We start from the raw sequence: 25982 nt of genomic DNA on the forward strand, positions 1-25982 counted from the left end.
TTTTGTATCTCTTTGTAGGCTACTAAAATGGTGTTCGGGGTTCAGAGCTCCCCTAGCAACTACATTACTGCTGTGTGAAGTTTACAACCAAGTTACTGAGGGGTGTGGGTATGAACTTGACCATAAATAGATCAGGTTACTGTAAATAACTTAGAACTGGTGAATATCACAATTGTCTATTTATGTAGAAGTTCCCATATCAAATGTACATTTTTAGGATGACGTGATTTAATATAGGCCCAGTGTTTCTTGTTTATATTCAATAATGAATGTGCTACTTTCCCTGCACCGTAGGCGGCGCCAGTGGCTGTTTAGGTGTGAGAGACCCCGGAAAACGGAAGAAGTGAACTTTACACTGACTGGTTCGTTAGTTACTGGCAAAACAATAACCATTACTAAATCTGTGCTCGGAAAAATGTGCTGGTGAGTAGCTAATTTTCTTGTTCCACAAACCTGCTAAATATTGTGATAATAGTAATTGTTGCTTCTCGTCGCCCCGGAAAGTTGTTTGTGCTAGACAACTAACGTTAACGTTAGATAGCAATGTAACGTTAATTTAGCGTAGCCAGTTAGCAAGCTAGCCAGCTTGCTCGGATGAAGAACGCTGGCAGCAGTAGCTTGCTCCTTGCAAGGCTGATGAAATGTAGCTATGTTCATATCAAGTGAAAGCTATTTGCATATGTGTTGTTAAATATATGATTTTTGCATATAGTCGACTAGCCACAACAAAAATACTCACTTGACGTTTCGCTATCTAGCTAAAGTGTCCACATCATGGCCACGCGCTGTCAAACGTTGGAAAGCAAACAATTGCTTTAGGACTATTCTGCGTTAGCGCATAACTGAGTCTAGCTTTATAAGCTATTTTGTTAATGGGATTAGCCAGTCTGTGGCTGCTCTAATAACTAATTCACAGGCCAGCGATTTAGACGGACATGTGCAAGTGAGCATTAGCCAGCAGTCAATGCAAGGCAGACCGATAGGGTGGGCGTAACGTCTTTACAGATGGCTACTCAATAAGTAACTGCTAAACATGTAGTATAGTACAAGGTTGCAGAGGTCACACATTGCTAATCTTTAGAAGAAGCTAGCTTGCTACTGTATTTATAGAGCATGGCTTGTAGCCAATACAGTGCTCTACAGACAGGAGGTGTCAGTTTTCTAAACATCCCTTAAAAGTCAATTGGCAGTCTGACACTGTTCTGGCTGAAGACCATATTTCCCCCTTGAGGATTTGCCCTGTACAAGCTTTATCATGCTTATACTGTACTGTAGGTAATGCATTTGTTTCTGTGTTGCCCTTCAGGTTATCAACAGATGGTAGAAGGTGGGTGTTGTCCAGTTGGTGACTCTGACCATCCATCTACACTATGGTGCTGTGCAGCAGCCTGCTGGTTGTGGTGTTCCTCCTGTCTCAGACTGGGGGGTTCCTGCACTCTTTGGAAGAGGATGCCCTTCCTAAGGAGTGGGTCCTGCTCCACGTGGTGCAGGGCCACATCGGGGCGGGGAACTACAGCTACCTGCGGCTCAACCACGACGGCAAGATCATCCTGCACATGCGCAGCCTCAAGGGGGACGCAGACCTGTACGTCTCGGACAAAACTCTGCGGCCCAGCTTCGACACCTACAAGCTGCAGTCGGTCACCTGCGGCCAGGACGTGGTCGTAGTGCCTGGAGACTTTGTGAGGCCCGTGGGGATTGGCATTTATGGCCACCCGTCGCACCAGGAGAGCGAGTTTGAGATGAGGGTGTTTTACGATCAGACTTCCCTCCAGGACCCGTTCGATAAAAGGTCGTACCCCTCTGAGGAGGAAGGGGGGAAGCAGAGATATGCTCCAGAGGATGACTTTGAGGAAGAGGAGTCCATCTTCTGGACTATTTTAATCGGGATTCTCAAGATTATACTTGAAATTTTGTTCTAAGAAATGTGTGCTGCTGCTTTCTGCCATGTGCATTAAGAATGAGGATACTTGTGGTATATTTGAGCTGAGCGCATGTGTTAATCTCTGGGCCTGGTTTGCCAAAAACATTTTAAGGCTAAGTTCATCTTAGAACCATAGGATGATTTTGGGAAACCTGGGCCTGGCATTGGTGATCTGAAATTAACCTGAGGGGAAGAAGCTGAAAAATCTAAGGGAATATATTTTTTTACATTTCGTAATTCAACTGATTGTCTTTTGATTAATGACAAAGGCAATGCCTCAATTACGTTGCTTGTCAATCAGCCTCTAGGCTGAGGCATACCTCGGTGAAAAAATTATTGAATCAAACCACTAGTATTTGCATATCTATATCAATTTTGCCATCTGATTTAAATGACTGGGTTATGTTCTGTATCTATGGACGCAAGCCAGACACAAATCTTAGGTTGCTACCCAGGCAGGCTGGTCATTAATTCTATCGGTTACCAGTTATCCAGTCGTTCACTTCTTTTGTTCTGTATCTGTGGACGTAACCCAGTCGTTCATTCGAAATGTTCCATTGCCATGCTGGCTGGCAACATTGTTATCCCTTGCTTGCTAGCTAGCCAACTACGGTTAACTTAGTCACGTCAAACAGCGCAACCAGAATAACAGCAAAGTAACTGCGTTTGTTTAAGCTGTTTTCCAGAGACATTTCTCGTCAGGACACTGTTCAGAGGAGTAAGCTAACACAAGCCCTTCAAACTGAAGCTGGAAAGACTACAAACTAGCTGCATTTAGTTTTACCGATCCTATTGACATTTCTTTGTGTATATCCATAAAAATTATGCGAGTTGATTCATGATTTCGACTGGCTGAGAAAAGCTTCCTGTCTGCCTGCCAACTCCCGACACACAGTTCATTACTATGGGATAGCTGGAGATAGAATTTCAATTTTGAAACCATGTTGCAAATGTCAGAGATGGACAGCAAGGTGTATACAAGTTTCCGCTGTTGAAAATCAACTGCTAGTTGAAAAGAAATGGGAGATAGGTATTTCAACGTCATAGCTTTAGCCGGTGCTAATTTTTGGAATAGACACCGGCTGGAATGCATCCCAAAACACCAGGCAGAGAGAGCGTTCACTAAGTGTGTCGTTGAGGCATGTCGATACTGATAGGATCGGAAAAAATACAACGCTGCTCTCTAATCAGCTTTCTCCATTCAAATCTTACCTTAACATTCTAATTATTCCACGATACTGACAATGGATCAGCCCACAGAAAGATATCACATATGACTAAAATATTAGGCAAACCAAGATTTGGCACAACGTGAAATGTATATTAAGACAAATTACAGACAGTATCATACAAGTAGCAAAATTGAACTAATTTGATTGAACATGAAATGTATTTCAATATGATTTAAAATGGGTCTATATCCTACTTACTGTATGCTATTTATATTTTAATGCAGTCATCTCGGTTTTAATTTGAAGCGTGTTTTTATACCTCGCTTGTTTGTATCAATTGCAAAGATGTTGGCATCTTTGTATTTGTAGTGAACTCCGTTCTGAAGTTCTCAGCAGTCAGAGGCAAATAAACTGTGATTTTATGTTTAGTGGAGATATGTGTATCAAGTGACGCCGGAGGGCAAGTAGCATCTAACGATGTACTTAGCTGTGCTACGAGTGGTCTGAGCCAGGCATTTGATTACAAGCATTTAAGTCCAAAGATATTTTTTGGAAACCGCTCAGAGATTTAATGATGCGCCTACAAAAATTATAACGATGAACTTCGCCTTAAGATGTTTTTGTGAAACCGGGCCCTGTTCAATAGGTTCCAAATGGGAACAAATTACTTGAAGTGGAGGCGGCAGGCACTACCTGAAACTTTTCAATAGGAATGATCTTTTGCGTTTCCATTTGAAAATGTTTGCTCCCATGTGTGCCTAATGAACAAGACTCAGGTCTAAATTGGTGTCCTGGGTCTGAATTATGCAACAACTAAATATCAGTACACCAGAGAGCAGAGATGTTCAACAGTGCCTTTTGATCTGTCAAGTCTTGGGTGAATGGCAATGCAACATCTCATGCAAATGGAGTCATTTTATAAGATTTTCAAATAAAGATGTATCTTTGCAAAATACCTAGTGTCAGATTGTCTGTCTGGGATATCACAATATTTTTGTAAAATGAATTCAGATTCACTAAGTGCAATGATTATCCCAGTTTGTTCACTTGACCATATCAGACTGTGAAATGCATATAGGTTTCTCTTACAAGCAATATTTGTACATTTTTCTTAACATTATGCATGCATGCAACACATCTGACATGAGGCAAAAGCAAGAAGAGCACCCTGCTCCACACACTGGAGGATCTCCCAAGTTTTTAAATTAATTATAGATCGTTTCTCAAGCGTCCTACAGGTTTAATTCCATGGAGGTTGCTGTTTTCCCAGTTGCTAAACTTTTTTTAATGAACACAAATACAAAAACAAATATACAAACAAGAGTACATACACCTAATAGGTGGGCATTGCATATCGAATACATTTTCAGTTTGTCAAAGTTATGGTGGGTATTGCTTTTTTGTTTTTACATTTACTGATTTCAAAATATGAAGAGGGGTTTGTTTTTTGCCCACTTCATTTGATGGATAAAGGATCTTCCAAGAAAAATAAACAAATGAACAAGTTAAATCAGGGTCCATATCATTTTGGATCAAAATAAAAAAGTCTAAGATTAACATTATTAGTCGTTTCTTTTAAAATAAAATCTATCTCCTCTTGACGCAAGAACAGTCCCAAAATAAATGGTCAGTTGATAAACTCGTCAGCAGTGATCCTGTTACCTGCCTCCATTTTGTGTTGGACGGCCCATTTCCGGGTTTCCGAGTTCTGAACGGAGAATCTCGCTTTGCTTGCTGGTCAAGACGAGAGCAGAATAAAACGTACATGAAATAGGATATAAACTGGAGATACGCGTACCTCGAATTAGTTTATGCACATAAATATAACTTGTTTAAAGCCTTAGTTAAAACGCCAGCTAAATTCCACTTGACAGCTGTTGCGAGTAAACAGTAACTTAGCTAGCAAGCTAACTTTGGGTATCGGAATTAGTTGATTTCGCTAGCAAACAATTTAGCTGCTAGTGTCCCCCAGTTTTGTATTTGATTTTCTAAGCAAGTAACCAAGAGAGCCGCCTACTGCCTGGGATTGTGTTAACTAGCAAACTTGCCACAACTGCAACTGTGTCCATTCATGTTGTTATTGAAGACGAGACTCAAATCCTTCGAGACAGGGTAAGTCACTGCCAATCCACCAAGCTGACTTTCGTTAGATCAACATGTTATCCAGATAATGGCTAGTTAACACACCTTATATACATGTTTCTTATATTGCTACATTAATTCAAACAGTAATGCACAGTTAGGTAGTTCAACTTTTAGGCCAAGAGGAAGGAATTGCATTTTTTTCTAACTTGCATGTTTTTGGGCTCGCTCACCTGTCACCTCTTGTAGATTGACGGAGTGTGCATAGACATTGGCTAGCGACTCGAGAACACTTCTGATTTGGAATGTTCCCTTGTCAAATCTGTGCTTATAGTTCAGTAACAAACTCCGTCACATTTTCTGCATATCATAAAGTGAAATTCAAGTGACACTGACTCATGCCTGCACGTTTTAGGGTTGCTAGTTTGTTTTATATGACGTTTGGCCCAGAATAGTTAATGACATCATGCATTTTCCCCCCCTCATGTATTTACCCGTCCACAAAAGCATAACTCAGTTGGTCACATATTAGGTTGGAGAACGAGCTGTACACCTCCCCTACCTTGTAAGAATGTCATAAAACCTCAGACATAGGATTCACATTGTAGTCCATTGGCAATTCTCCAAGTAGGCGCATGTACAGGTGGTAACTGCCAAAATAATGAAAACACTACAGTAAATCGGGAAAGCCAGTGCTTCCACACAGGTGTGGTTCCTGTGTTAGAAAAAGCAATTAACATCCCATCATGCTTAGGGTCATGTACAAAAATGCTGGGCAGGCCATTATTTTGGCTACCATGGCTATGCCCCCATAGGATGACAATGCCCTGTGTGGAAGCATGAGTGGTCACTGAATGGTTTGATGAGCATGAAAATGATGTTACCCATATGCCATGGCTGCCTCAGTCACTAGATCTCAACACAATTGAACATTTATGGGAGATTCTAGAGACATTTTGATAGGTGTAAATGGTTGGTGCCGGTAGGGCAAAAACAATAACATCAAATACTGTCAATTGATGAGTTATGAAGTGGTGGGCTGTGCTGTCCACTCGGTTTCGCTCGAGGTAGCAACTTACAACGGCTGCTACGTTTCCGTTCCTTATCGCCTGACTGGCAAGCTCACCCGATGACATTCCATTTGTTTCCCTCTTCTGTGAAAACCTTTTCAAACACTCTTGACAGGTAGTTTGTGGAATGGAGTTAAGGGGTGAGCGAAGGAGGGTGGGGTTTGCCGCGCGGCCTAGCTCAACGTGCTGTATGTCTGTATTCACAATGAGCTCCGCCCAGCCAGCGAACTGGTTTGGGAGCTCTCCTGAGCTGAATCATTCTAGAGTGAGTATATGCATGTAGAATTTGAGGACAGCTGTTTTTAGTGTGGGCCACGCCACCATTGTAGTCAACAACTACTAATAGAGGTGAATTGTAATGGTCCTTGAACAGATGTCCCAATGATATCTTGACTTACCTGAATTCCATACAGTCTACCAATGTACATCCTTTTTGTGTCATGATTGACAATTTTACTCTATACCCAGTTCAGTTCAGGAGTGTTAATTTTTGACCCTGTTGTGTGCATTTAATTGAGCCGAATCTCCCCTCTGTCTTGTTTCGCAGGAGTTTGAGGGTGTACCCAGAGCTGAGACGGTGAACAAACCTCCTCCCCAAGGTGCCCACAGAGGGACAGGATGCCCGTCCCTCCTCCTCCCCCTCCTCCTCCAGGACCCCCCCCTCCCCCCACCTCCAACCAGGTCAGTCCAGCTCCTAAACCGATGTTCAAAACATGACAAAACTCAGAAGTCCTCTGAAGGGTTTCTAGAGATTCATGATTACATGATAAAATAACTGAAGTTACTCATTATTTGCTGTTGTATTGTTAAGGATGATACGACACCTTCTGATATTAGATACTATGCCTAATATATTATTATGCCCACATTTCCCATAGTATGATTTCTAGGGTTGATATGCCATGTTTATAAAGGCTTCAATTTAATGATGCAGTTTTTACCTTTTAAATAAATCCAAACACAAACCAAGAAGGTCCAAGCTGGCCAAACACACACCCATGCAGGCACCATGTGGATTACGATCGACTTGCACCATAATGCTGCATTGCCATCTACTTTATCTGTTGCTATAACGACAGTACGGTATGCAGTTCATGTTATCATTTGCGTGGTCAACCTAACTAACATGGTGGTTTGCGCTTATCCTCTCCTCAGGCGAACAATAGAGCGCCTAAGTTGAATCGGGATGAGGCGAAGGGGAGAGGAGCGTTGCTCTCTGACATCTCCAAAGGAGCCAGGCTGAAGAAGGTTGGAGTGGTCAATGACCGAAGTGCACCTATTATAGAGAGTAAGTAGCGTAGTAAACATATAGGAGATAGAAACTAACTTTAGCACTTTCCTCAATTCCCACTGACACACACTCACACACCGACTTTATACATACATAGTACCAGTCAAAAGTTTGGACACACCTACTCATTCCAGGGTTTTTCTTTATTTGTACTATTTTCTACATTGTAGAATAATAGGGAAGACATCAAAACTATGAAATAACACATATGGAATCATGTAGTAATCAAAAAAGTGTTAAACAAATCAAAATACATTTTTGATTCTTCAAAGTAGCCACTGTTTGCCTTGATGACAGCTTTGCACACTTTTGGCATTCTTTCAACCAGCTTCATGAGGTAGTCAGTCACCTGTAATGCATTCCAATTAACAGGTGTGCCTTGTTAAAAGTTTATTTGTGGGATTTCTTTTCTACTTAATGCGTTTGAGCCAATGAGTTGTGTTGTGACATGGTAGGAATGGTATACAGAAGAGTGCCCTATTTGGTAAAAGACCAAGTCCATATTATGGAAAAAAACCAACTAAAATAAGCAAAGAGAAATTACAGTCCATCAATACTTTAAGAAATGAAGGTCAGTCAATCCGGAAAATGTCAAGAGCTTTGAAAGTTCTTCAAGTGCAGTCGCAAAAATCATCAAGCGCTATGATGAAACTGGCTCTCATGAGGACCGCCACAGGAATGGAAGACCCAGTTACCTCTGCTGAAGCAGCCTCAGAAATTGCAGCCCAAATAAATGCTTCACGGAGTTCAAGTAACAGACACATCTCAACATCAACTGTTCAGAGGACACTGTGAATCAGTCCTTCATGGTCGAATTGCTGCAAAGAAACCACTACCAAAGGACACCAATAAGAAGAAGATACTTGCTTGGGCCAAGAAACACGAGCAATGGACATTAGACCGGTGGAAATGTTTATTTTTGGTCTGAGTCCAAATTTGAGATTTTTAGTTCCAACCTCTGTGTTTTCGTGAGACGCATAGTAGGTGAACGGATGATGTCCGCATGTGTGGTTCTCACCATGGAGCATGAAGGAGGTGTGAGGGTGCTTTGCTGGTGACACTGTCAGTGATTTTATTTAGAATTCAAGGCACACTTATCCAGCATGGCTACCACAGCATTCTCCAGCAATGAGTTGGACCACGGTGTGAAGGAAAAGCAGCCAACACATGCTCAGCATATGTTGGAACTCCTTCAAAACTGTTGGAAAAGCATTCCATGTGAAGCTGGTTGAGTGAATGCCAAATATATACTTTAATTATTATTTTTTTTTAATAGTTTTTTGGTTACTACATGATTTCATAGTTTGGATGTCTTCACGATTAATCTAAAATATTAATATTAATCTACAAAAACCCTTGAATGAGTAGTGGTCCAAACTTTTTTGACTGGTACTATACATGCAAAATTCCTTGCCACAAAGCTTTCAACAATATAAATGCAAGCATTATCAACACAACAGTGTAACAAGGACATTTGTACCTCTGCTTTCCCCAGAACCAAAGGAAAGTGGTGGTGGCTGTGGTAGAGGAGGAGGGAGCAGTGTTGGGTCAGGGGGAGGCCCTGGAGGCCTTTTCGCTGGGGGCATGCCAAAACTACGATCAGTTGGAGCTGGAGGTAAGCAGAATTCACAAAATAGGATTAGAATGTAAATGGGGCCCTATAAACTCAGCTTTATTTTTTGCCTGGTTCTGTTTAGTTAAATTTGTTTTTCAGTTTTTCAGTTGCTAGCTGTGCCACTAGAGATCCTGGTTCGAGTCCAGGCTCTGTCGCAGCCGGCCACGACCGGGAGACCCATGGGGCAGCAAACAATTGGCCCTGCGTCATCCGCGTTAGGAGAGGGTTTGGCTGGCAGGGATGTCCTTGTCCCATCACCCTCTAGCAACTCCTGTGTCTGTCCAGGCGCAATGCACTCTGACATGTTCACCAGGTGCACGGTGTTTCTTCTGAGTGACTGGCTCCCGGGTTAAGCGGGCATTGTGTCAAGAAGCGGTGCGGCTTGGTTGGATCGTGTTTCGGAGGATGCATGGCTCTCGACCTCCGCGAGTCCATACGGGAGTTGCAGCGATCAGACAAGACTGTAACTAACAATTGGATACCACAAAATAGGGGAGAAAAAGGGGTAACTTTTTTTTTTTTCTTTTTTCTTTTTTTCCCAGGTTTGTTTTCCCAAGTTTTCACGCTCAATCACACTTTAAATGTGCACAATGCAGAAATAGCTCTGCCATTTCCTGGTTGCTAAAATTCTAATAGTCAAATCAAATGTTATTTGTCACATGCACGGAATACAACAACCTTACTGTGAAATTCTTACATACGAGCCCTTAACCAACAATGCCGTTAAGAAAATATTTACAAATGTATCGCATCATTTCAAGAAACTATAGTATAGAGAATCATTGTACCATCTAAAACACTGTGAAATCTTTTCCATAACCAAAAATATGGTATTTTCAGCTGAAGCTGGTGTGAATAGAACACAGAACAGATTTACCACTTAAACTTGCTTTCAATAAGAATAACATGTGTAACTCACATTTCTATGTGAATTTGGTCAGGTCACCCCCAAAAAGTTACATATTGCAGCTTTAATAGAACAAAACAAATTGGATGTTCTAAGTCCACAGCAATGCTTATTTAGATTATTGGGTGTAGTTTAATGCAAGTTCGCACCAGCAAGAGACTGTTCAGCAACGTTTCTGTAGAAAGTTGCAGAGTTTGCAAAACAAATGGCCACTGGATTGATGCAAATAATCATATCATTCTGTCAGGTAGGGATAGGCTACTTTGTAGTTAACGTTTAATTGGGAAGGTTTTTGGGAGAGCCTTTCCATCTCTACCAGAAGAAGGTTATCGTTGGCATCATTGCTAACGGCTACACAACGTGTAGACATAGACGGGCGTTCCTGTGCCATTTCAGAAAGTTGAATGAAAATTCAGAATCACTGATGCATTTTTTTTCAGGTCTTATGATTAACTTGGGCAAATTAATGACTAAGTTCAATACATTTTTTTTTGAATATTGTTGAATTACATTTTGTCTGGATTCCGTCCACGTTCTCCACAACATGGATTTTATAGGGCCCTATATAAATACACCACTATAAATATACTGCAGAAACAGACTGGCACCCAGGCAACTAGATGTTCTACATTTGCTATGAATCTTGACGTGAATGGGTGTATTTATGCATAGTGTTCTAAGATGTGTGTTTCTATGCCTTCCTTCCAGACGCCTCAGTGGGCAGACCCGCCCTGCGTCCCCCAGGCTCCAGACCTGCAGCCCCCCGGCCCACCCCAGGCCGCTCTACCTCCCCCTCCCCAGGAGACAAACCCTCCCCAAGTGACAAACCTTCACCCCCGGAGCCCCAGCACTCCCACCGCCCCTCTCTCCCCGACATCTCCCGCCCCTCAACCAGTGCCAGCTCCTCCCACTCCTCCAGTGGGGGCATGAAGCACAGTACTTCAGGCTCAGCTCCGCCCCCTCCTTCAGGCATGAAACATAGCACATCAGCCCCACCCGCTCCACCTTCTTCAACAGGGGCCATGAAGCCCAGCACATCCGTCCCAGCTCCTCCCCCGCCATTTAACCGAGGTGGTTACCGCAGCAATGCCCCGTCAACCCCGCAACAAAAGGCCCCAGTAGGCATCAGCAACAGCCGGGAGAAGCCCCTCCCCCCGCCGCCCCAAAGAGGCCCGGCTCCGCCCAGTTCTGGCCCTCCTCCTTCATCAAGACTGCCTCCTTCCTCCACGCGGCCGCCCACTGGTGGGTCCTCGGCGCCCCCTCCGCCCCCACCTTACAGGCACTCCTCTGGGGGCACCTCCAACGGCCCCATGGGGGACCATGGTGGAGATGGGGCTCCGAAACTTCCCCAGAGGCACAACTCTCTGCACAAGAAGAACACCTCAGGCGGAAGCTACGGCGGACGCAATCATGCACCTCCTCCACCCCCCTCGCCATCTCCAGGACTTCCAGGCGTTGGCAGACCACCCCCACCTGCCAGGGAGCCCCCCAGCAAGAGATCAGGTACTAGAAGATCAATCCTTTCTTCCACACACAATTTCATGGTCGGAAAGGATGGGTAGTAGCCATAGTCTTAGACATCTCAACATTGTTTATGTCCCATTATGCTGTCTGAGCATTGGAGTCAATTTTCTGAAAGGGGGTATACTGTTTATTACCTTTAGTGTGTTGGAACAGGTATGAAGCCAAGGTTGCAGACTTTACTGCCACCTGCAGTTATAGAATGTTTGCTCACAAGTATACAGTGCATTCTGAAAGTATTCAGACCCCTTGACTTTTTCCACATTTTGTTACATTACAGCCTTATTCTAAAATTGATTAAATAGTTATTTCCCCTCATCAATCTATACACAATACCCCATAATGACGAAGCAAAAACTGTTTTTTAGAAATGTTTTCAAATTCATGCATTTTAAATATCAAATGTATGTAAGTATTCATACCCTTTACTCTGTACTTTGTTGAAGCACCTTTGGCAGCCTTGAGTCTTCTTGGGTATGATGCACCTGTATTTGGGGAGTTTCTCCCATTCTTCTCTGCAGATCCTCTCAAGCTATTTTCAGGTCTCCAGAGATGTTCGATCTGGTTCAAGTCTGGGCTCTGGCTGGGCTACTCAAGGACATTCAAAGACTAGTCCCGAAGCCACTCCTGCATTGTCTTGGCTGTGTGCTTCGAGTAGTTGTCCTGTCTGAGGTCCTGAGCTCTCTGGAGCAGGTTTTCATCAAGGATCTCTCTGTACTTTGCTCCGTTCATCTTTCCCTCGATCCAGACTAGTCTCCCAGTCCCTGTCGCAGAAAACATCCCCACAGGATGATTCTGCCACCACCATGCTTCACCGTAAGGATGGTGCCAAGTTTCTTCTAAATGTGATGCTTGGCATTCAAGCCAAAAAGTTCAATCTTGGTTTCATCAGACCATAGAATCTTGTTTCTCATGGTCTGAGAGTGTTTAGGTGCCTTTTGGCAAACTCCAAGCGCACTGTAATGTGCCTTTTACTGCGGAGTGGCTTCAGTCTAGCCACTCTACTATAAAGGCCTGATTGGTGGAGTGCTGCAGAGATGGTTGTCCTTATGGAAAATTCTCCCATCACCACAGAGGAACTCTAGAGCTCTGTCAGAGTGACCATCGGGTTCTTGGTCACTTCCCTGACCAAGGCCCTTCTTCCCCAGTTGCTCAGTTTGGCTGGGTGGCCAGCTCTAGGAAGAGTCTTGGTGGTTCCAAACTTCTTCCATTTAAGAATGATGGAGGCCACTGTGTTCTTGGGGGCCTTCAATACTGCAAATGTTTTTTGGTACCCTTCCCCATATCTGTGCCTCGCCACAATCCTTTCTCTGAGCTATACGGACAATTCCTTCGACCTCATGGCTTGGTTTTTGCCCTGACATGCACTTTCAACTGTGGGAACTTATATAGACAGGTGTGTGTGTGTGTGCCTTTCCAAATCATGTCCAATCAATTGAATTGACCACAGGTGGACTCCAATCAAGTTGTAGAAACATCTCAAGGATGATCAATGGAAAACGGATGCGCCTGAGCTCAATTCCGAGTCTCATAGCGAAGGGTCTGTTTTTTATTTTGTATAAGTTTGCAAACATTTCTAAACCTGTCATTATGGGGTATTGTGTGTAGATTGTAATTTAATCAATTTTAGAACAAGGCTGTAATGTAACAGTGGAAAAAGTCAAGGGGTCTGAATAATTTTGGAATGCACTAATTTATTGGCTGATCCCTCCTGATGACCCGGATGGAATCATGTGATCCTTACTTAACCATAGAAAGTCCTCAATGGCAATGCTAAATTGGGCTTTAGGGCACTAGAGTCGTCTATCTATCCATCTATGGTAATTAGGTCTGACCCCATTTAGTCGATTGTTTGGTCGATAGGCTGATGGTCGACCAAGATTTTTTGTTGTTGTTAAGCAGTGGCAAATATGTTTTTAAAAATCATGTTCAAACCCAGTGGACACATCATAAAATAGACCTAAGGATGACTTCTTAGCCCTTGCGCAAATAGCCTACAGCTGTGTCTGTCTGTCTGGAGCTCACTGGTGTGGGAAACTCTGAGCGCCAATAATATTTTATACACTGTTGCAAGTTTGCTAGTTAATGGAAAAGGTTGCCGACCACTTGTGTCGTCTTACTGGCAGCTCGGGGGGTTGATTTGGAATTGAACGTTTTAGACGGCTGAGGCCTTTGCCATGAGGCCTCCTGGTTTCTCTGCATTCCATGAGTTCTCTGGAATATTCTGGCATTCCTTGCGCTCTCGTTCTCTCTCTTTGACAGCTTACAGTATCTTGTCTTTATTGCAACTTGACCAGTCCTGATTGCTTGGGCATGGTCTGTTATTTAAGGATATGCAGTGAATTTGGAAAGCATTCAGACCCCTTTCATTTTTTCCATGTTTTGTTACGGCACAGCTGCCTTCTAAAATACATGAGGGCAAAAATGATTTCATCCATCTACACACATTACCCCATAAGGACAAAGCAAAACAGGTTTTTAGACATTTTTGCAAATGTAAAAAACGATACCTTATTTACTTAAGTATTCAGACCCTTTGATATGAAACTCAATTGAGCTCAGGTGCATTCTGTTTCCATTGATCATCCTTGATGTTTCTACAACTTGATTGGAGTACACCTGTGGTAAATTCAATTGATTGTACATGATTTGGAAAGGCACACCTGTCTATATAAGGTCCCGCAGTTGACAGTGTACAGTTGAAGTCTGAAGTTTACATATACCTTAGCCAAATACATTTAAACTCAGTTTTTCACAATTCCTGACATTTAATCCTAGTAAAGATTCCCTGTATTAGGTCAGTTAGGATCACCACTTTTATTTTAAGAATGTGACATGTCAGAATAATAGTGAAGAGAAGGATTTTTCAGCTTTTATTTCTTTCATCACATTCCCAGTGGGTCAGAAGTTTACATACACTCAATTAGTATTTGGTAGCATTGCCATTAAATTGTTTAACTTGGGTCAAACGTTTCGGGTAGCCTTCCACAAGCTTCCCACAATAAATTGGGTGAATTTTGGCCAATTCTTCCTGACAGAGCTGGTGTAACTGAGTCAGTCCCATTTGCGACCATGCTTTAACTTCCTGACTAATGTCTTGAGATTTTGCTTCAATATATCCATATAATTTTTGTTCCTCATGACGCCATCTATTTTGTGAAGTGCACCAGTCCCTCCTGCAGCAAAGCACCCCCACAACATGATCCTGCCACCCCCGTGCTTCACGGTTGGGATGGTGTTCTTCAGCTTGCAAGCCTCCCCCTTTTTCCACCAAACATAACAATGGTCATTATGGCCAAACAGTTCTATTTTTGTTTCATCAAACCAGAGGACATTTCTCCAAAAAGTATGATCTTTGTCCCCATGTGCAGTTGCAAACCGTAGTCTGGCTTTTTATGGCTGCCTTTTCAGGTATCTGAGCTGCCTTTCAGGTTATGTCAGTATAGGACTCGTTTCACTGTGGATATAAATACTTTTGTACCTGTTTTCTCCAGCATCTTCACAAGGTCCTTTGCTGCACTTCTGGGATTGATTTGCACTTTTCGCACCAAAGTACGTTCATCTCTAGGAGACAGAACGTGTCTCCTTCCTGAGTGATATGACAGCTGCGTGGTCCCATGATGTTTATACTTGCCTACTATTGTTTGTACAGATGAATGTGGTAACTTCAGGTCGTTTTGAAAATTGCACCCAAGGATGAACCAGACTTGTGGAGATTTCTTGTTAACAAGAAATTTGTGGAGTGGTTGTAAAAAAAAGTTTTAATCACTAAAACAAGTTTTAATCACTCCAACCTAAGTGTATGTAAACGTCTGACTTCCACTGCATATCAGAGCAAAAACCAAGCCATGAGGTTGAAGGAATTGTCCATGGAGCTCAGTGACAGGATTTTCGCGGCACAGATCTGGGGAAGGACAACCATCTCTGCAGCCCTCCACCAAACAGGCCTTTGAGGTAGAGTGGCCAGACGGAAGCCACTCCTCTGTAAAAGCCACATGACAGGCCGCTTGGAGTTGATTTGGAAAAGCACACACCTGTCTATATAAGGTCCTACAGTTGACCGTGTATATCAGAGCAAAAACCAAGCCGTGGGGTCGAAGGAATTGTCCGTAGAGCCCCGAGACCGGATTGTGTTGATGAACAGATCTGGGGAACGGTACCAAAAAGGTCTGCAGCATTGAAGGTCCCCAAGAACACAGCGCCCTCCATCATTCTTAAATGGAAGAAGTTTGGAACCACCAACACTCTTCCGAGAGCTGGCCGCCTGGCCAAACTGAGCAATCCAGGCAGAAGGGCCTTGGCCAGGGAGGTGACCTAGAGCAACAATTTAATCAATTTTTGAATAAGGCTGTAGGGTAACAAATGTGGAAAACTCAAAGGATCCGAATACTTTCCAAATGAGCTATACCACTATTTTTCAGGTTACTGTAGAGTACAGTACATTCATTTTTCAGAAAGTTACAGGTTGGAAGGGATATTTTTGCGCCTTAATTGCTGCTATGTGATTATTTTAATCAGGTATCATCATGGTCTTTACTATTGTGTGTGTTTGTTTGCTACCAATGCAGCCCCTTCTGCACCCAATCCTGGGTCACGAAACGGGGGTGGTGGGCAAGCCCCTCTTCCCCCGCCCCCCTACCGGATCCACAGTGCTATCACTCCCAACACCACCTCCTCGGAGCCACCCCACCACACCCGGGGGCCCAGGCCCCCTCCACCCCCTTCATCTTCCTCCCGCACCGGACCCCCGCCGCCTCCCCCGCCCATCCGCAACGGATACTCCTCATCCTCCAAGTCCAATATAGGTGAGTCAGTACAGGCTAATTTCCTCCATCTCCCAGTCCTGGTCCTCAGTGCCCCCCCATGGAAGTCCAGTTTTTGAGCAGCTGTCACTGCGTTTGATTAATATGTGATTGACGGCTTTTCATCGCTTTTTAGAATCTATCTTGTGTTGAGTATTAACCTCCACAGCCCTGAACACGGTCTACTTTGGATCACAATTGCCATTTTGTTAGCTCTCAAACCAACAGACATGTTGGAGACATTAGTAGCCTAGTTGTTGTTGGTAGTAGATTGTCAGGTATTATAGCCCCATATTCAAATGCCAGCTCAGTCATGCAAATGTCCCCCAGTAGTTCCTCTTGCATTGTGACCAATCCAGAGCGTTCATAGAGTTCATAGATTGCACAGTCAGATGAAAGTTTCCAGGAGAACTGACCGTTGTGCATGGCTTTGTTAATGGAACTGGACATTACTAGAGCAAGCTCGAAGTCAGAAATGCATGACTTCTAATTTGTTTATATGCAGGACCAATGCTAAAATGTTACTGTACTTTATTAATTATATTACTATACTAAGGTGTTGGCCTTAATTTGTTTGCTAGTTTAGTGTTATCTTGATTTACGGTGTTGTTGACCTTTACCTTTTCTGAACCCTCAGAGGATTTTGAGTCCAAGTTTGACTTCCACCCAGTGGAGGACTTCCCACCCCCTGAGGAATATAGGAATTTCACCAAGATCTACCCCAGCAAAAGCAATAAACCTGGACCAGGTACAGGCTTAGGCTTAATTCATTCTCCACACCACTGCCTGCATACATACTGTACACAACATCCAATATATGGCCTCTGCACTACTGTCACAATGTTATTACCATATGGAATGTCCGCTGGGATTGAGTTAAAGCGAAAATGGTCTCTTTCAAATCGTCTTTCCGTGATTCCTCGCATTCTGTCGACTTGCCTCCTTTGCACTTGTATTGTAGAAGGTCCATGATCCCTCCCCTTCTCCAATTTGTTTTGAGAATGATGTGAGGAATTGAGAAAAGATTAATAGAAAAGAGCCACATGGTTGTTTTTTTGGAGGTAAGAACTGACCTGATGTAACCTTTTGTTTCCTCTACTTCCTGTAGGCATGATCCGAGGAGTACCTCCAGCGCCACCGGTGGCTAGGTGAACTATGGAACTCGGGAACAAAATGACTTTAATTAATAACTCAGTCTAATCAGAGGACGCTCAGGGGAGTTGCGTGACACTCGAAACACATACAGGTCTAAACATAGACACTTTATATGACCACAAGGAAACAAGTCAACCCCAAACATTATAGAAAATTCAATAGTCTTGTTAGACGCTACGGTTTTATAAAGCCCTACACTACCAGTCGCTCTCTTTTGCACAAACACTTCAGACACTTCTGTTTCAGCATGATAGAACAAATCCACTCTGAACTGAGGTGCTGAAGAACAGACCTGTTTGACTGTTGTGGACACAAGCGTTGCATTGATTATACTTTATAGCAGCAGGACCAACTAAGAATTCTGCATGTCATCTTTTGAAATGTGTGCATAATCCACGGTAATGATGTTGTTGATGATTTCCTGCGATTTATGAATGATGTTTTTAAAATGTTCTATGGTTAACTGCAGTAACTGTGCCATCAGTGGGAAAATATAGGACACACACCAACATTGCAAACAATGCGTTGTGTCAATTGGTGTACGTGGTGTTTTTTTTAAATGCTGTGCTTCCAGTGCCCTGAGGAGAAGGGGTGTGTGTGTGGAATAGAATTCTCTCCCTTCTTGATGTGCCAATAGTTGGGTGGAGTAGAATGAGGGGCCTCTCACACTTAGAAAAGCTGTTGTTTGGATCACACAGAAATGGCTTAGTATTTTGGTATCTTGTTTTTCATTACTTTGAGTAATGAAATGGGGACAGGAGAAATTACTTGAATGCTTGTCATGTTATGAGAGGTGGAGTCTTGCTGACAGTGAGTAACAGTCTTTACATTGTGTGAGGGGCATTCCCAATTAGATATTTTTAATTCTTCCTCATGGCATTGCTCTGTGGCAGCATAACCGCTTAGCCGTGGCACCTATGATTGCCATGTTTTTACACTAGAGAACAGAAAGTGCTGCTCTGATTGGTTGCATTCTAGGTTTATCTGAAACAAAAACACTATGAAATGCTTCAGGGATCTGCCACTCTTTAATGGGCATTAGCTGCCAAAGCTCCTTTACTTTATTGATCAAAGAAGGCGTTTGAGAGTACTGTATGAAATTCTACTTTCACTTTATTCAATGCTGTCCCTGTTTCTTGCCACAAGGGGGTGATCATGGTTAAATGATTACCCTCATTCCTTTCTTTGGACCAAGGGTAGCTTTGTAGGGCTGTCAGTCATTCAACCCCATCTTTCAGGAGTTCCTTCAAGGAACAAAAATGTAATCTCTTTTTTTTTTAAACTAAAATATTTGATTTTACTGCTGGTGGCCCTTTTGGAATAGACCGTATCATGGCCAGAGGGAAACAGTAGTGCTTGAGTTTTTAATGCATTCCTATGCAAGGAACAGTTTCGTATGTATTCTCACTTCTCGTTGGTAGCATCTAACCAAAATGGAAACACCTAAGTGCCAGAGGAATGTGTAGGGCGAAGTTGCTCCTAGATGCTGATTTGGGGGTCTGTTTTCTATATTCCCTACTAATGCTTAAGGTTAGGATTGGGGAAGGGAATCTTATCCTAGATCTGTACCTAGGGGAAACATCACCTGGAGCACCAGGGAACTATTTAGGCAGAGTAGGCCCCAGAAATGTCATCATGGTGGATTTCTATCAATTTTATGACTTATGAGCTCCTAAATGTGTGCTACCTATACTGTCATCACATTGTTGCATTGTTATTTCTGTTACGATTCCACTACAGTGAAAGAAGGCTTCATGAGAATAGATTCCTTTTCTCTTCTCCATTCCTTTTATGTAGTCCTCAGGCTGGTTGTTGCCTTACATATCTGTCATACTTATTGGTACCAGTGCATTTGTAAAAAAAATATATATCTAATTTTTAATTATACTCACTTTTTATATTAAAAATGCAATAATTAATGTATATTTACATAAAGTATGAGGAATATGGAAATTGTAGTTATTAATATTTTTATGTTTGTAAAAAAGCTTGTAATATAGGGAGTAAATTGATTAAAAGGTTTATCAACAGGCCAGTTGTGGGCGTTGTCTGACAGCCAGAGAGACTGGTCTCTTTGCAGCACTTCTATATGCCTGACTGTGTGTGTAACTTATGTAATTGATGGATATTTTCTGTCTCACACAGGTGAGTCATTGACTGTGGTTCTCACCCTGTTCATTCCTACCATGGTCATTTCACTTGTTAATCAACCATGTTTTATCATTTTGAAATAAATATATGATTTTTGGGGGGAAAAGGGGTACATGATTGTCCATTGTATTTTACTCTTTATCACCATGTCAATCATATTTTAAGCTTCTTGCAAATGCGATTTACAGTAATTTATTTTGGAAGTTAATGATTGATATAGCTGACACAGAAACATAAAGAACTCAAATTAGTTGGTTGTACAGTTACACACATTACATGTTTGCCAGAGCACATATGCATAAATTATAGTAATAATATCAAACTGCAATCAAGTTACTAACAACACCAGAGAATATTGTGTCAAATGTTACACCAGACAATGCTGAATTTCCCGGGAAATATCCAGTCCGCCGAAATATTATTGAAACTCCCGCCACCATGTACGTGTGTGACATAGACACTGGCGCTCCTGACAGTCGAAGATGAACCAATGAGAGCCTGAGGAATAACAAAACGACACAAGACTGACAAATCAGACCTTAGCGGCGGGAAGTCCAGCTGACTGGGGGAGGAGTTTTGGAGACATTTGGCGCAAGTTTTGTTTCTTAGACTAGAGCGCGCCGGAGATACCACACGAAATCCATCAAGACGAATACTTCTTAATCAAGAACTAAAATAAGGTATCACTACTTTCAATGCATGTGTAGCATTACGTTTGATTTGACGAGATATTGTTGAATGTTTTGTCAGAATTTTAGGGGAGATGTTGGCGAGCGAGTTGCCGTTGAGTACTGGGGGGGTTTGGTCAATCCGTAAAGTTGAACTAGTTAGTCAGATATAAAACAGTTTTGTCGAATACACCAATAAATATATGTCATGTTTTCTTTGATTGTGGTATTTTACACCATTTCAGTGTTTAATAATAGTTGTGCTGTTAGCGCCACACATGAGGACACGTATTGTTGTGGCCATTGAGTCTACAGATACAGTAGTTACTGAGAATTCACACCATTGTGATTGATGGCCCTTATCTTTTGTAATGGTGATTATTTTTTTTTTATTTATTTTTTTACAACCGTGCAAAGATAAAGAGTCATGCTTAGCAGTAATGACATTAACTTGTGGGGAAAATACTGAAACTAATTTGATCAGGGGAGACCTGATAGCTAGGATGGATGGTATCATTTGCTATTATGTGGTTTCGTACCTCTAAAGAAATCGACTCATTTCAAATCACTCTTGATCATAAGATAATTGTTTTTTCTTGCAGTCATGGGTGTTGTCACAATGGCTGACCTTATCTCTTCCCCCTTCAGTCTTTTTAAACACATCTGCACGCTAAGTGCTCACAGCGAAGATGCCCAGTACACGTTCCCAGGCTCAGCCCATCCTCCAGTTCCCCAGACGCAAGTCCTCCAGGGTTGACTTAAAAAGCACCAAGAGCACATCCCAGACGGAGACCCAGTCCCTCTGCTCCGTGGAGTCTCCTAAACCGCAGCCCCTTCCAGAGAAGATCCAGCTAATGCCCCGCTCACGCAGGCCCGTGGCCCTCAAAGGCATAACTCTGTGCCCAAGGCGGACTCCAAGAAAACCCCTCAGCCCTCGCAAACGCACAGGTATGGGATTGTGTTATTATACACAACTTTGAAAGTGTTTCACTGTCTAAAACTTTAGGTAATTTGTGATTTATTCATTTTTTACATATTCTGTGCAACATTTAAGATGATAAACCACTTTAGGTCATTTGTGATTTTTACATATTCTGTGCAACATTTAAGATGATAAGCCACTTTAGGTCATTTGTGATTTTTACATATTCTGTGCAACATTTAAGATGATAAACCACTTTAGGTCATTTGTGATTTTTACATATTCTGTGCAACATTTAAGCAGGTAAACCACCATGCTCGAAACTAATTAATTTTTTAAAAAGTAATTTTTTCAACTCTTGATGCAAACGTGACATGCTATCCGAAAGACAGACATCTTGTTTCTAACCTAACCATGCGTTTTCTGTGTGTTTCTCAGGAGATGAAAATGGCTGTAACCTCAGTGCCAACCTACTGGGCTCTCCTCCCAAACAGCCCTGTCTTAACCTGGCCTCCCCCCGCAAGCTGGGCTTTGATGAGAACTCCCCCGTTCTATCCCAGAGGAGTCTACTGACCCCCCTGTCACCAAAACGGCAGCGCCTCTCCCACCCCAGGGCCTCCCCCAGCAGACTCCATGAGATCCCCAGTGGGAGCCCATCATGTCCCCGATCAGAGAAGGCCACGATGGTCGGCCTCTTTGCTGAAAGTAAGACATGTCTCTCTCACGTTCTCTTCCTCTTAGCTTTTTCTCAAGTGCAAATGAAAAGCGTTAAACTCCAAAGAGAAATGTGTGCCTTTATTTGATTTGTTCATTATTCTAATGTTCACTTCATATAGACTTAAGCCAAGCTATGAACCCCTTCTCCCTCTCTCCATCCCTCTCCAGAGTCTAAGTTCCATAGTGTGAAGCAGGCCCTCCACACGGCTGTCCCAGAGCGCCTGCTATCCCGGGAGGCTGAGAGGTCCTCAATCCGCTCCTTCCTGGAGGACAAGACCCTAAAGGCCAGCCCAGCCAGCCTCTACATCTCTGGAGCCCCCGGCACTGGCAAGACCGCTTGCGTTAACTGTGTGTTGCAGGAGATGACGGTTAGCATCACTGTTTGCATTAGTCTCCGCTTTGTTAATGATGGGTTAATTGTTAGCATTAGCCTAGCATTGGATCTGTTGCCTTGACAGGATTCCAATACCTCTACCATAAGGTGCAGAATCACTTAATTCCACCCCTTGTGTATAGCCCTGAACCCTGTAAATTTAACCCCATTGATTTCTGTTACGTGAATTGAACTATTTCCTCTCTTGGTCCAGGATGAACTGAAGGAGATTCAGACAGTGGTGATCAACTGTATGGCTCTGCGTAGCTCCCACGCCATCTTCCCCCTGCTGGCAGAGAAACTGGGGGCCTCTGGGGGCCACACTGACACCAAGTTGCAGAAACTGCTGACCAGCACGGGGCCTACTGTGTAAGTATCTAGCTACTATGCCAAACCATAACCCTGAACTATAACTTAAATCCATGACACTTTCGCAAAGGTAAAAGTAGAGTTTTTCTTTATCCAACAACTCTTGAATTTACACCGTTAAAAAAACCACAAATATTTGAGAAAGGAATTACATTTTGCCGACCGATAAGTTTGGTCTATTAACCTTCTTTCTCCTTCTCTCCCCAGTCTTCTAGTCCTGGATGAAATGGACCAGTTGGACAGCAAGGCCCAAGATGTTCTCTACACCATCTTTGAGTGGCCGTACCTGCCCAAGTCCCGCCTCTGTCTCATTGGTAAGAACCCCCTAATATACAGTGTTAAACGATATACACTGTCTCTGGTATACACATTTTATTGGACGTTACAATTTCTAGTTAATATCTAAGGATTCATCTGAAGATTTCACCCTAAAACTTCATATACACATCTGCCCGTCTCCTATATTTAAATTCCATCCATTCAACTCCCAGCCATTTCCTCATATGGGCTGTCGTTAGGTCTTCCTGTATGCAGGCAGGTGTAATGACGGTGTCGTGCCATTCTAGGTATCGCCAACGCTCTGGACCTGACAGACAGGATCCTCCCCAGGCTCCAGGCCCTGCCTCGTTGTCGGCCCCAGCTGTTACACTTCCCTCCCTACAGCCGCCAGGAGCTCGCCGCCATTGTACAGGACCGACTCAGACATGTGTCCGGAGAGGGGTTACTAGACGCATCGGCCGTGCAGTTTTGTGCCAGGAAGGTGTCTGCTGTATCGGGAGACGCACGCAAAGTTCTGGATATCTGCCGGTAAGGGAATGAATTGACGAAATATCTTAAATACACTGTATTAATAATAAATAACATGTTGGTTGCAATGATGACTCCTTAGGACACCTTTGGATTGCCCATGAAAAAAGAAATGTAAGATCAAATATGAGCAACCAAAAATGTGCCTTTTACTATGGCTAGTTATAAGTGGTCTCGGAGAGTTGGTATGGGAAGGGGAAAGGGGGATACCTAGTCAGTTGAAACTGAAATGTCTTCCGCATTCAACCCAAACCTCTCTGAATCAGGAGCGCTGCCTTAATCGACATCCACGTCTTCGGCGCCCGGGGAACAGTGCGTTAACTGGTTGAAGTTTTGTTTGAGAACAGAAAGTGTCATGAAGCCGGTTCCTCTGTGTTACAGGAGAGCTGTAGAGCTTGTGGAATCTGACGACAGAAAGGCAGCAGCAGAAACTACAGCGTCTCGTGTGAGCGTGCCCCAGGTGGCCAGGGTGCTGTCGGAGGTGTATGGGGACCGCATGTCCTCGTCAGAGGGAGAGAGCTTCCCCATCCAGCAGAAACTCCTGGTCTGCTGTCTGCTACTGCTTACCCGCAACGGCAAGAACAAAGAGATCCCACTGGGCAAGGTGAGAGATGGGCACTGCATTGGTGCGAACACAGTACTACAACACAAGTTTGTAAATTGATAGCAAACATTTTGTTTTTTGCTGTTAATCATTTTCTAATACACCTTGATATACAACTTGATATACACCGAGTGTACAAAAGATTAAGAACGCCTGCTCTTTCCATGACAGACTGTCCAGGTGAAAGCTATGATTCCTTATTGATGTCACTTGCTAAATCCACTTCAATTAGTGTAGATGATGGGGAGGAGACAGGTTAAATAATCTATTTTTGTGCCTTACACAATCCGACTCAATTGTCTGTTTGCCATTGAGGGGGAATAGGCAAGACAAAATATTGAACAGGGTATGGTGCCAGTTGCACCAGTTTGTGTCAAGAACTGCAACGCTGCTGAGTTTTTCACGCTCAGCCGTTTCCTGTGCGTGTCAAGAATGGTCCCACCACCCAAAGGAATAGAACGCATTGTAGTCAACATCTCTGTGGAAAGCTTTCGACACCTTGTAGAGTCCATGCCCCGACAAATTGAGGGGGAAATGGGGTGCAATATTAGGAAGGTGTTCCTAATGCATGTACACTGAGTGTACAAAACATCATACAAGTCTAGGTAGCTAGTAAGAATTAAATGTAGACGACAGTTAGACGTTTTCTCTTGCACTGACCTGGTTACCACTGAAAGTCATTGGGTTGCTGAAGCTTAGTACCAATTATTTCTCAAGTCTGACTCTTCTTCTCTATCCCTCAGCTCCACGAGGTGTACAGCCGTCTGTGTGCCAAGAGACAGGTGGGCGGCGTGGGCCAGGGCGAGTGCCTCTCCCTCTGCAGTCTGCTGGAGAGCCGGGGCATCTTTGCCCTGAAAAAAGCCAAGGAGGCTCGCCTCACCAAGGTTTCTCTGAAGATTGAGGAGAGGGATGTGGAGAATGCTCTGAAGGATCGCACCCTGCTGGGCAGTATCCTGACTGCTGGCCTACCATGACCTTTCACCTTTATTTGTGCCTTATTTTTGTTTGTTTTGGGATTCCTTTTTTTTCTGGTGGGGTGATGCATATACAACTATGACCTCCCTTTTCAGAACAATGGGAAATGCAGCAATTTGTTAGATTTTTTATTGACAGATTAACATGGACTGGAAACATTTCAAATGGTCAGTCAAACTGACCAGCTGCTTTTAACTTGAGTTTTAATGCTCATTTATTTTTTGGGGGTGAAAACCTTATGTACATTTATGTTGTAATAAATTAATGTACAAACTTTAAAAAAATTTGTTGCTCTTATTTTAATTCAGCAAGAGGCCTACTATTTTTTGTTAATCAGGGTGAATCAAAAAAAGAAACTCAAATAAAAACAATGTTTTTGTAAACTGTCGGCATACCTATCAAAATCATTAACTTTTTATGAAATCTAGCTGTAGTCCTTATTAAAAATAAATTAAAGGCCTGCCTGCTACTAATGAGCTTTCTGTGAAATATGCAGTACACGAAAACGGGTGCAATGACAACAAGTAAAAGTACAATATTTAAGACAGCAAATCCATTGACAACCAAACAGCCGGGGGGAAGCAAACAAGAAAGGTAAGTCCTTCATTAGCTAATTGAATACAGTACCCACAATAATTGCACAGTGCACTTTCAACTGTTGGGAGTTTTAATTTGGAAACGATATCAACACAGATCAAGTCATCCATATTGTGAGTTCAGGTGCAATTTCTGTTTTCTCCTTTGTGGTCCTTCTGAATAGCCTGCTGTAGTTACTAAGATACCTATTATCAGGTTGCGTTATACTGGGTGTTTCATTTATTATTCTGGATTCACACTTGAGCATGGGTACCTCCAAG

At 42.9% G+C, this 25982-nt stretch overlaps 3 protein-coding genes and 1 non-coding gene across 7 annotated transcripts; all 4 read left to right on the forward strand.

The window, feature by feature from the left end:
• The first annotated feature begins 39 nt into the window (after nt 1–39).
• On the forward strand, nt 40–4051 carry LOC110493617 (UPF0669 protein C6orf120 homolog). 2 transcript variants are annotated; one of them, XM_036949586.1, is made up of 3 exons: nt 40–108; nt 295–423; nt 1307–4051. In XM_036949586.1, the coding sequence occupies exon 3, from the start codon at nt 1371–1373 to the stop codon at nt 1920–1922; it is 552 nt and encodes a 183-aa protein (XP_036805481.1). In that variant the 5' UTR covers nt 40–108; nt 295–423; nt 1307–1370; the 3' UTR covers nt 1923–4051. The 2 variants fall into 2 exon arrangements, with proteins under 2 accessions (XP_036805481.1, XP_036805482.1); XM_036949587.1 differs by lacking the exons at nt 40–108; nt 295–423 and adding an exon at nt 446–643.
• A 695-nt stretch (nt 4052–4746) lies between these two features.
• Nucleotides 4747–19802, forward strand: LOC110493612 (WAS/WASL-interacting protein family member 2). 2 transcript variants are annotated; one of them, XM_021567978.2, is made up of 8 exons: nt 4747–5208; nt 6796–6929; nt 7404–7536; nt 9035–9154; nt 10770–11564; nt 16151–16387; nt 17022–17132; nt 17493–19802. In XM_021567978.2, the coding sequence occupies exons 2-8, from the start codon at nt 6867–6869 to the stop codon at nt 17534–17536; spliced, it is 1503 nt and encodes a 500-aa protein (XP_021423653.2). In that variant the 5' UTR covers nt 4747–5208; nt 6796–6866; the 3' UTR covers nt 17537–19802. The 2 variants fall into 2 exon arrangements, with proteins under 2 accessions (XP_021423653.2, XP_036805480.1); XM_036949585.1 differs by lacking the exon at nt 4747–5208 and adding an exon at nt 6365–6513.
• Nucleotides 19803–20213: 411 nt separating this feature from the next.
• On the forward strand, nt 20214–25465 carry LOC110493611 (cell division control protein 6 homolog). 2 transcript variants are annotated; one of them, XM_021567977.2, is made up of 9 exons: nt 20214–20370; nt 21007–21306; nt 21719–21985; nt 22166–22365; nt 22585–22739; nt 22947–23053; nt 23306–23546; nt 23928–24150; nt 24894–25465. In XM_021567977.2, exons 2-9 carry the CDS (start codon nt 21048–21050, stop codon nt 25122–25124), a joined length of 1683 nt encoding a protein of 560 aa, XP_021423652.2. In that variant the 5' UTR covers nt 20214–20370; nt 21007–21047; the 3' UTR covers nt 25125–25465. The 2 variants fall into 2 exon arrangements, with proteins under 2 accessions (XP_021423652.2, XP_036805479.1); XM_036949584.1 differs by lacking the exon at nt 20214–20370 and adding an exon at nt 20523–20732.
• Nucleotides 23609–23681, forward strand: LOC118940666. Its single transcript, XR_005037252.1, has one exon. It is a non-coding gene; the product is annotated as a small nucleolar RNA SNORD58 (small nucleolar RNA).
• Nucleotides 25466–25982: the final 517 nt, after the last annotated feature.

Source organism: Oncorhynchus mykiss, chromosome 17 (assembly GCF_013265735.2).
Source record: "Oncorhynchus mykiss isolate Arlee chromosome 17, USDA_OmykA_1.1, whole genome shotgun sequence".
Classification (NCBI taxonomy): domain Eukaryota; kingdom Metazoa; phylum Chordata; class Actinopteri; order Salmoniformes; family Salmonidae; genus Oncorhynchus; species Oncorhynchus mykiss.

Bases quoted from the DNA above. Each gene is read 5' to 3' on its own strand.
- LOC110493617 (XM_036949586.1), top strand. From the start codon at position 1,371: ATGGTGCTGTGCAGCAGCCTGCTGGTTGTGGTGTTCCTCCTGTCTCAG.
- LOC110493612 (XM_021567978.2), top strand. From the start codon at position 6,867: ATGCCCGTCCCTCCTCCTCCCCCTCCTCCTCCAGGACCCCCCCCTCCC. The intron at 6,930-7,403 runs GTCAGTCCAGCT...TCCTCTCCTCAG, and splicing joins CTCCCCCCACCTCCAACCAG to GCGAACAATAGAGCGCCTAA. The intron at 9,155-10,769 runs GTAAGCAGAATT...CCTTCCTTCCAG, and splicing joins ACGATCAGTTGGAGCTGGAG to ACGCCTCAGTGGGCAGACCC.
- LOC110493611 (XM_021567977.2), top strand. From the start codon at position 21,048: ATGCCCAGTACACGTTCCCAGGCTCAGCCCATCCTCCAGTTCCCCAGA. The intron at 23,054-23,305 runs GTAAGAACCCCC...GTGCCATTCTAG, and splicing joins GTCCCGCCTCTGTCTCATTG to GTATCGCCAACGCTCTGGAC. The intron at 23,547-23,927 runs GTAAGGGAATGA...TCTGTGTTACAG, and splicing joins AAAGTTCTGGATATCTGCCG to GAGAGCTGTAGAGCTTGTGG.